The 11,087-nt window shown below is 39.6% G+C and overlaps 1 protein-coding gene across 5 annotated transcripts; it reads right to left on the minus strand.

Annotated features, from left to right (window-relative positions):
• Positions 1-3,179: 3,179 nt before the first annotated feature.
• On the minus strand, positions 3,180-8,801 carry LOC133732057 (DEAD-box ATP-dependent RNA helicase 42-like). 5 transcript variants are annotated; one of them, XR_009856914.1, is made up of 4 exons: positions 8,658-8,801; positions 4,685-8,112; positions 4,014-4,089; positions 3,180-3,633 (listed from the first exon to the last, which is right to left on the minus strand). XR_009856914.1 is itself a non-coding variant. In XM_062159512.1 (3 exons), exon 2 carries the CDS (start codon positions 8,101-8,103, stop codon positions 4,687-4,689), a length of 3,417 nt encoding a protein of 1,138 aa, XP_062015496.1. In that variant the 5' UTR covers positions 8,104-8,112; positions 8,658-8,801; the 3' UTR covers positions 3,180-4,089; positions 4,685-4,686. The 5 variants fall into 5 exon arrangements, 1 of the variants encoding a protein (XP_062015496.1); XR_009856916.1 differs by having other exon boundaries at positions 4,685-8,109; positions 8,658-8,787; XR_009856915.1 differs by having other exon boundaries at positions 8,634-8,782.
• Between the last annotated feature and the right edge of the window lie 2,286 nt (positions 8,802-11,087).

The raw sequence follows: 11,087 nt of genomic DNA on the forward strand, positions 1-11,087 counted from the left end.
GATATGAAAGATCTTGGTGAGGCCAATGTTATTTTGGGCATGAAAATAACAAAAACATGTGATGGTATTTTTCTTGATCAGTCACATTATATTGAGAAAATTTTGAAGAACTATGATTATGTTGGCTTATGCATGTGTCTACTCCTTTTGATTCTAGTGTTCACTTATTTCCTGTTGAAAGTGAAAATTATGTGATTAATCAAAAGGAATATGCTAGCATAATTGGCAGTTTGCGCTATGCAACTGACTGCACTAGACCTGACATTGCATATGCAGTTGGAGTACTTAGTAGGTTCACAAGTAAACCAGGTAAAGAACATTAGCATGCAATTGAGCGTGTTATGAAATATTTGCTTGGTACTAAAAATTATGGATTATTTTATAAAAAAATATCCTGCTATACTTGAAGGCTTTTGTGATGCCGATTGGAACACTCTGGCAGGTGATTATCTCTCTACCACTGGTTATATTTTTATATTAGGTGGATGTACTATTTGTTGGAAATCAAAGAAGCAAACAATAATCTCTAATTCAACCATGGAAGCTGAACTTATTGCTCTAGCTTCAGCAAGTGAAGAAGCAAATTGGTTGAGAGATTTATTGCATGAAATTCCCTTGTGGGAAAAACCTATACCACCTATATTGATTCATTGTGATAGCACTGCAGCTATTGGTAGAGTAAATAACCGTTATTATAACGGTAAATCTAGACCTATATTGATTCATATTTGAGTTATGGAATTATTAATGTGAATTATGTTAAATCAGGTGATAATCTTACAGATCCTTTAACCAAGGGCTTGGCAAGAGATAAGGTCTGGAGTACACCGAGGGGGATGGGATTGAAGTCCATATCGTCATGAGCCATATATGAGGACACCCAACCCGGTGATTAGAGATCCTAAAAACTAGGTTCAATGGGAAAAACGAATCATAAGGTGGCCGTAAGAAAAAATGCACTATATTTTTTTACTCATCCCTATGATGTAAGTGCATTAATCTTGTAACGTATATGAAGGTTGAGTTCACTTAAAACTCTTAATAAAATCTGTAGCTCATATGAGTGGGATGTCATAGTTATAAGAGCATCCTTGACGGATTTTACCTATATGAGTGTGAGAGTGGGGCCGCTCTCTATGAGAATTGGGCTTATTCTTGAAATACACTCATGAAAACCAGGATAAGCACAATGCCGTAACGTGCTGGCTAACAAAGCTCATATTAACACCTGAATTATTATGTGTGAGCAATAGTCCTTATTTTTTTCTTAAGCAATTGTAGTTCAAGTCTGAGACCACTATCAACTCTGGAGTAGGGATTGCTGTTTCACTAAGTGAAGGTTAAATGCAGAGCACACCTTCATGACGCATAATGGTTCGTCTTTGGCCGATTACTTTGGTTTATATTTATTTTTTAAATATTAAAATGAGTGGGGGAATGTTGTAACATTTTAACATTTTATTTATTATTGAAATTAAATTTGGGTGAATTTATTTTGCTTTTAAAATCTCAAGTGTTTAAAATCTGAATTTATTTGTGTGTTTAAATTCAGAATTTATTTTGAATTTTATTCGTAACTCATGATGTTTTATTTTGATTTATTTTGGGTTTTAATTGTTGTAACCTATGGCTTTTGGTTACTACCCTATTAATTGTAGGGAGTGTCCTAAGAGCCTATAAATAGCAGCATTTGTTGCATGCTAAAACAGATTCTTACTTTTACGTAATACTATTACAAAACATTACTATTCACCCATCAACTTTCTTTCCAAAATCCCCCAAAGTGTCTTGTGTGTTTTTTGGCCAAAGAAAGGTGTTCTTTTGGTGGAGTTTTGGGTTCCTCCAATTTGTGCAGATTGGTGTGAGCCGTACAACTTGTTGTTGGGCTGTTGTATCCTGGAGGGGACAAGTCAAGAGATTTATGGTGCATCGGCATTGTTCCGCAGAGGGCTTGAATCTCCTTAAAGAGAGCGAGATACCCGCACCTTAGCCTTTTGTCAACGAGTTTCTCAAGAGAAATTATAATTATTATTATTATTGTAATTTCACAAACAGCCAGCACCGCCGCCACACACAGTGGTTTTAACGGTGGCCGAAATCACCCAAAACTTTAAATTTCTCAAACCTTAATTAAAATCAAAACCAAGTATATAACATGCAGACCTCGAAGAGTTAAGTTTCATACCTCATTTACCATCAACGGTGACCGGAGTAGCCGGAAGCACCGAAGCTTCCCGGCTTCGATTCTCCCTCATGCCTTATCATCTAGACAAACCAACACCGTGGATAGGTCAGAGAGGACGAGAGGAAGCTTCTGACACCGGTGAGACGCCACGATTTGGCCGGAATTGTAAAACCTCACCGGAAACCCGTGAAGCTTTCGAGCTGTGAGCATAACCTCTCCTTCGCCTCTTCTGCCACTCTGAGCCTCTCAAACGTCTTTTGCAACTCGGCCTTCATCCTCTCTCTCTCTCTCTCTCTCTCTCTCTCTCTCTCTCTCTCTCTCTCTCTCTCTCTCTCTCTCTCTCTCTCTCTCTCTCTCTCTCTCTCTCTCTCTCTCTCTCTCTCCAGTTCCTCGTTCCTTTCTTCAGCGACTTGTGATTGTTTTTGAAAAGTTTTAGTGCAGCTAAGAGAAGATTTGAAAGAGTACGTGAGTGTCGGTGGTAGTGGCTGGTGGGTTGGGCTGTGAATTGCTCAAGGACTTGGCTTTGTTTGGGTTGAAATTTGCTATGGGTGTTGTTTGAATCACAGAGTAGAGGAAGCAGGCTAGGTGCGGTGGAGGGATTAGGGGATAGACTTAGAGAGAGAGGAGAGGGATAATAGAAAATACTAAATTACCCTTAGACAAAATGAATAATGGCGTTAATAGTATTATTGACATCATGTACTAAAAGTGTGTTGAGATTACAAGTCCATGTACCATTTTAATTTGTTTGAAAGAAAATGTACTGAACTTCGAAGTCACTCATTTGTCAGATACTGTTGTTAAAAATTTCCCTTCTAAAAGACATAATATATAAAACAATAACATATTTTTTCCATCAAGAAACAATAACAACTTTGATTAACGTTTACTATCTATAAAAGCTCATTCCCGCAGCATTGCGCGGATTCGTTACCTAGTTACTACTACTTTCACAAATTTGGAATCTTGAGCTATTTTAAGCCTGCACTCTGCATTTGCTATTTACACAGAAAGTTTTACTTGCACATGCGAGAAAGTACATGAGAAATACAAATTGGGCATAAAGATTTCTTGAAGTTAGACGGATTCTTGCCCCATCTTAACCCACATGACATGTAACCAGGTATTCGTACAATTAACTGGGGAATCAGAACACCTCAAATCACCAACTAGTAATCTGTAAAAATATCAAGGAAGTGCCGATAACCTGCATATTACAATCAATTACGAACTTTTCCATTTCCAGGCCAAACACCTATCCCAGCAGCTGAAATGGACCGCTCCCCATCAGGTCAGTAAGATTTTGTGCTCTGGAGGCCACTATCTAAACTGCTCACATCATCCCACCTGCTAATGGGATGAGAATGATTACTCCATTTAGAATCTGTTCTGCTGATAGATCAAGCTGAAACATACAAACGACATATATCTCCATCTCCATCTCCATTCTGCAGTCCACAGCAAAGTGAGCATACCGAACTCGTAAAAACAAAATCAAATGAGTATACCATATCTTTATTGAAAGTAGAAAGAAAAGCTTCCACTACATAGAAAATTCCCAACAAATAAAATTGACACAAATGAAAAGGCAATAATGACTAGTCACATGCAGCCTCAACAACAGAGGTAAAAAGAGTAACCCAACACCGTCAAAAGAGCAGCGAGAGAAAGGCTCATGATCTCTGTAATACGGAGCTGAATACCCATTACAGAGATCAAAGCCACAAAAGCTTAATCCATTACACAAGCTAATCCAACAGAAGCAAAGGATGACTACACTATTTTCAATACTATGCAAAGTATGCAAAAGAACAAAGGACTCTCTTACAAGAACCATCCTTTCAGGTCCAGTAACACAGTGCTATGTAGCAGCTTGGCCCCATGAAGAAATTTCCATCTAAAACCTGGAAAAACACACCCAAAGAAAAAGGAGTTAAATACTTAAGTGTAAAATTGACGGAACCCATGACTCATGGAACACAAACAAACTACAACAGGATCAGAAAATTCTAAACATGTCCATTTAAACTAATTATAGTACCATGAAGAGAAAAGTGTTGTACCACAGTCGCCTCTCTTGGACAGCTTTGTAACGGGCAGACACAATATTGAAAATACGAGCATATGCATATAACATCCCTCGCGCCATGGGAAGCAATAACAAAAGAAAGAAAAGAAAATCAAAAGGAGGGTAGAGAAGTGTGAAAGCAAGAGAAAATCACAACAGTTCACAGACATTTAAAAGTTAAAACCAACATGTTCTCTGATTACTCATTATCAAACAAAAAGACGCCTGTAAATTAAGTTGATCTATGATTCAGAAAAATATTAATGAGATTTCCCTTATCCAGCAGAAGCTATGATGTATGTGCAAAGCAATCAGTTATGAGAATTATTAGGTGACTGAGAAAAAGTAACAAGGAACTCAGAGTCAAAATGTCAAAGTAAGTCCAGCATAAGCAAATAACATTCTAGAGTAAGTTGGAATTAAGTTCTCACTCTTATATAACTTGATATCTGCCTTGCTGAGCTCCACCAGGAAGTGAGAATGCATGATTTGAGATGTCTTCCAAAACCCGCTTTAACTCCGATTTAGCTCTCTTGACAGACTGTTCAGTAGGGCCCTCGATAAACAAGTAGAGCTTGCGATCTCCAGGTCCTGCAACCTTCCCAGGTGGGAAATACTGACCCCTGGTGGTGATGGCTGCTCCAGTCCAATCTGATATGGCACCCCAAGTTTCCTTGTGGGTAACCTTCCATCTAGCATTCTGAGGAAAATCATTTATCTCTAACTCTGCTTCATAATGTTCAGGCATTGCATCAGCTTGAATCTTTGCCAGGTTATGCTGCAAGTTCATGGCTGCAGCAATCGCAGCAGCCCGAGCTGCCCCGTCATTGCTAGCAAGAGGCAAACCAGTCCCAGGGAAAACTGATGCTGTTCCTGGTAATGCTTGACCAAGGACACCTGGAAGAGAAACAGACAGTCCACCGTTGGGAAGCGGTTGGGCAGCAGAGGCAGGGGTCTGCATTGAGGCTGTACTAGCTTTGGAGGCAGCAGTAATAGCTGCTATCTGAGCAAGGGCAGCCTGCTGAGAGATGTCGCCCCCTGCCTTTCGGATACCTTCATCTTCATCTTCTGAATCAGACTTGTCATCCTCAAAACCATATTCTTTAGCCTGAGCTTTCTTTGCCGCTCTCCTCACTTCATCTTCCTCCTCATTAAATTTAAAACCACTTCCTCCATAACCAGTCCCATGGGCTTGCTCGAGTCCCTGAGTTACTTTTGCCATGAAATTATCAGCAAGAGATTTCAGGTCATCCGGAACAACTTGCTCAGAAAGTTCCAATGCTTTAACAAGATCTGGAGCATATCTAGCATCTTCCTCAGAGATAAACGTTATAGCACATCCTTTCCGACCAGCTCGGCCTGTACGTCCAACACGGTGTACATAGTCCTCGTAATGATTTGGGACATGAAAGTTGATCACCAGTTCAAGCTCCTTGACATCTAATCCTCTGGCAGCAACACTTGTTGCAATCAACAAATTACAAACATCACTCTTAAAATCAGATATTGTGGACTCACGATCTGTTTGATCTTTGGCCCCATGAAGTGAGAGACAAGCATATCCATGCCTAATCAGATCCCGGAACAAAGCATCACATTTGTCCTGGGACTGGACAAATATCAAAATCTTACCTTTCTCATTCCATTCACCGAGCAACTCTAACAATCTCAGGAATCTTTCATTTTCCTGCCTCATTTCAACCATTTGCATTATGTCCTTATTCACAACACTCCTGCCACCAACCTGTATTTCCACAGGTTTGTCCAACACTTTACGCGCCAAGACTTCAACCTGGCGAGGGAAAGTGGCTGAAAACAAAACAGTTTGACGACCTGGCCGAATATTTTGAACAATTCTAGTGATTTGAGGTTCAAACCCCATGTCAAACATTCGATCAGCTTCATCCATGACCAAAAAAGTTACTCTACGCAGATTTGTTATTTTCCCTCCACTTGTGCAAAGTATGTCAATCATCCTACCAGGGGTGCATACAACAATTTCAGTACCCCGCTTTAATTCACTAATCTGTTGAGCAACACCAGAACCTCCATATACAGGCACACACCTGAGACCCAGTACCTTGGCAAACCTTTTAATATCGCTGTGGATCTGCTGAACAAGTTCCCTCGTTGGTGCCATTATAAGCCCAATAGGCCCATCTCCAGCTTCTACGGGTGGCTGATCCTTGATATGCCTCAGCATTGGTAGAACAAATGCAAGGGTTTTCCCTGATCCAGTTTTCCCAACACCGATGCAGTCTCGACCACTCATAACTACAGGTAACGCCTGAGCCTGAATTGGCATAGGCTTTTCAAAGTTCAGTTTCTTTATTATTTCCAAAATTTTACTGGTAAGTCCAGTTTGATGCCAGGTCTTAATGGGCTTCGGCACATCCTTACCGTGTATCTTCAATTCCAATTCTTTCCGGCATGCACCCACCTCTTCTGGACTCATCCTTGAGATCTCCTTCACCTCAATATAAAAATTTTTGCGGAATGGTTCATAATCTATCTTAGAGTGATCAACTAAAGAAAGTTTCTCAGCTTTTGTTTTTTTCACCCTTTTGATGAACTCATCGTCATTTTCATCTTCTAAAACATTTTCATCATTCTCAAGGTCCCCAAAATCGGAATCCGAATCCTCCCCAGGAATAATTCTTCCCATAGATTTATTAAAACCTCTCCTCTGCTGTTCACCATTACTTCGACCATCCTTTTTATCATTCTTCGCATCAGAAATTGATGCGTCTGCAGCACTGTCCAGCTTTTTAACTTCAGGCAATACCATAGAATTCATAAAAGCATCTAATGGATCAGTCTCCTCATCCCCGCTAGCGTTATCAGCTCCATTTGGTAAAGCAAGTGCAGCTGTTTCGTTGTCAGAATCTACCATGAAATCTCCATCTTCTTTGTCAATAAGATTGCCTTCTCCATTGAGGTTTGTACCTGGCTCTGATGTCCCTGAGGGATGAACTTCTTCGTCATCAGATTCTCCTTCAAGAGTCCAGGTCTTTCTGGACATAGGTTCATCAACATGCCCTTCCCCATGATCTCTCTCATCTTCTTCCTTCTTTCTCTTTAACTCTTGCCACTCCTGAACTCTCCTCCTTCGTTTTTCCATTTCCTCATCCAATTTCCTTTGTTCATTCTCTAACTCCTCCTCACGGGTTGGCTTCTTAACTGAATCTTCATCACTTTTCTTTTGTGGGCTCTCATCTCCATTATCCATATGTGTCTTTACCCTACTACTACTCCTTTCTCGATCCTTCTCCTTGTACTCATTTTTATCATTCTTATGCCGCTTCCTATCACGATCCCTAACATGATCATCAATATCATCAGTATCAGCATCCCTATGCCTCTCCCTCTCTCTTATCCTCCTCTCTCGATCTCTATCATTTTCCCTCTCATGCTCCCTCTTCTCTCTCACCCTATCTTCAACCTCTCTTTCTCGTTCTCTTCTCTCCCTCTCCCTCTCCCTCTCCTTGTCCCTTTCTCCTTCTCTTTCCTTCTCTCTAACCCTCTCCCTCTTCTCCTTTTCTTTGTCTTTCTCCCCCTCCCTCTCCTTGTCCTTCTCTTTATTGTTATCCCTCTTCCTTTCTCTTGTTTTCTTTCTTTCATCATCTCGGCTACGCGCCCTATCACTGTCCTTGTCTCGATGCTTCTCTTTATCATACCTCTCTTCAGAATCATAACTCTTCTCTTTCACAGAACGTCGAGCACCACGGTCTCTCTTATCTCTATCTTTATCCCTGTGTTTCTGTTTATTGCTCTCCTTCTCGCGATCCCGATCTCGGTGACTCCTCTTGGATTCTCCCTCCTTCCTCGACTTATGTTTGCCCTCTTCCATTGCTTCCTTCTATGCCATTCACAAACAAATAAAATAAAATAAAATAAAATCGTTCCATATTCTGAGATGAATAACATAAAGCAATCACCACCTATTTAAATTCCTTCCATGTGCTTCCTCTTCAAATTTATTCAACTACAAAGCTTAAATATATGACAATCACAACTAAGAATAGGAGACCTAACATATTCTTTACGAATGCATATAGACAATCAAGTTCAATCAAAAAAGAACAAATGTGCCACCGAGAGTAGCACCATATATTTTCTCTGATAAAAGAAAAGAATAAATTAAGTTTCGTTCATTTTGTAAATAATTTTCCCCAAATTTCCATCCAAATCGATACATTCAACTCTAGTTGTGTAAATATGGGCATCCATGGATATCGATATTTGACAGGGATGATTTCCGCGAGCAGCAATCGAATATGAATTGGTGAATAGAGAGAAAGAAGAAGCAAAACATGAGAATAGAACCCTAATCCGCGTTTGAGAAAAATCAAATTAAGACAGATCAAAATGCCAACAAACCTAACAGGTTTCGAATTGACTAACCACGACAGCAGCACGTCTTCTTCTTCTTCTACAACTTTCGCTCAGCTTCAGCAGCTCTAGTCTCTCTTTTCAGTTTTGTCCTACGGCCCAACCGCGATTTTGAGCCAAGGTGGGAGATGATGCTTCTTTATTTTATATATATATATATATATTTTTTCCAATAAATAATGTACCTTTTTTCGATTGATATTATTATTTATATTTCTTTGTGTATCCTTGTCTTTAACAAAATATCCTCTCTCTCTCTCTCGAGAAAAAAAAAACAAAATATCCTCTCTTCCAAAATATCCCTTTCTTCTCAAAAAAAAAAAAAAAAAAGGAATAGTTTGGGAAAGCTACTTTATTGGTTTTATGGCATTGCTTTAGATTTCTGATATGCCACCATTATTGTAAAGCAAATGGAGTAGTCGGTATGACACTCTTTACTACTTGTTGCATGTTCGAATACATGGTAGTAGTGGAGACTCTTGTTATTATTTGGGAGGTCCCCCTAAGCTATATTGTAATTTGAGGTGCAGGCCTTAAGTCCCCCCTTTTGTATTCATTAGTTTCATCAATCAAGGCATGAGGGCGACCACATCAGCCCTTGTTTCAAAAAAAAAAATGTATAATTGCCAAATTGCAACCCTAGGTTTCATCTTAATTAGTGTCAATTTGCTATCTTAGGTTTTATTTCAGCCAATTTATTATCCTAGGTTTTCAAAATTAGCCAATTTGCTACCTTGAAATGTGAAAATTAGTCCATGTTTGGATGAAGAAATGGACAAATTAATATGACGAAAATGTAGTAAATTGGCTAATTATGAAAACCTAGGCTAGCAAATTGGCTATTAAGCTAAAAGAAAATTACAATAAAGTATTCACAATTTTGGCATCTCTAATCGTGGCAGTCTAAATTAGTTCATAGTCTATAGAGAACACGCTTGCATGCGCCTGGGAGAGAAAAGTGAGTTTCCACCCTGTCTGGTAGCGAGTCCTTACGCCGTCGTCGGATGGACCATTGTTGACTATGTGTGGGTCCGGTGTGAGATCGTGGTGGCTGTTTATGGGGTGAGGGAAGGGGAGATCGTGGTGGTTGGTAGGTTTCAGTTCGTTCCTTAATAGTCTTGTCGAATGTTTGGATTGTGGGTTTGGAGGCGGCCAGGGTTCATGGCGCGCACGAGGCTAGTCTGATCAGATTGCGCTGATCTGGGTTGGATCTCGGTGATTCGATCACTGCCGATCTGGGTTGGGTCTTAGGGATCCATATAGGTTCGTCTCAGGGATCCACGACATAATGGATCAAAGGGATTCATTTCTCCCCCTTTTTTGTGCAATTTTTTCCCTTTTATTACTCACTTTTTATTATTTTATTGCATTAGTTACAAATGTTTTAACAACTTGATAATTTTTCTCGGTACTAAACACCAGAATGAAAAGCTCATGGAAAAATTAATTTCTCATTCCATGTGAAAGACAATGAAATTACCTTCATTTCTGCAAATCAAAAAGGCCTTAGAGTCTAGTAATTGAAAACAACGTCATCTCGCTTCATCTTTTTAATAACTGTGTCGTACCTATACAAAATGTGAGCTTACACTCAGGTCATCTCCAATCGAAATGGCTAAATTTTAGCCTTGAATTATGTACTATTCATCAATGTGACATCAACCGTCTCCAACCCGTCAAGGCTAAATTATAGCCCTAAAATATATTTTAACATTTTGGATATGTTATATATATATATATTCTTATTTTTTATCAGCAATTTACTTATAGTAATTGAAATCATTTTTATGATAAAAAAAAAATTTTCGGTTGTATTTTTTTTAAAGATAATCAAAAATATCTTTAGTGTTCAAGTAAATCCAGAATATGTGTCTGGGCTAAACTCTAGGTTACTTGACCTAGTGGTAATAGGGTTTAATTAAGAAGAATCTAGAGATTATCTTTCCTTGTATGATTCAGACTCTATGCATTGTAATCCTCTATATAAAGAGGCCCCTATTATCAATGAGAATACACAGCAATTTTCTCTCAATTCCCGTTTCTCTAAAACATGTTATCAGCACGAAGCCCTAACCCTGAAACAAATAGTCAAACCCCAAATTCGAATACAAAACCTTGAAGCCTTTTCTGCCTCCACCTCACACCTTGAAGCCCTCGACCCCAGGAGTCCAGAACCGGCGGCGGCACTCCAAGAACCGGCCGGAAACCTACCGAACCGGCCACCGGAAGCTCCATACAACCCGCAGAAAATATTCCACCGGTTCACCATCTTATGAACCTCCAATTTCCACCAAATTTTGTCTGAAGAAGCCCCTAGATCCGTAGATTCAGGAACCGAAAGAAAAATCACAAGAACCGGCCTAAAACGATGTGAACCGGCCACCTGAGCGTCAGCACTCTTGAACCGGCTGAAGCAGAAAAGAAAAGAAAAAGAAAAGAAGA

This window comes from Rosa rugosa, chromosome 2 (assembly GCF_958449725.1).
Source record: "Rosa rugosa chromosome 2, drRosRugo1.1, whole genome shotgun sequence".
Classification (NCBI taxonomy): Eukaryota; Viridiplantae; Streptophyta; class Magnoliopsida; order Rosales; family Rosaceae; genus Rosa; species Rosa rugosa.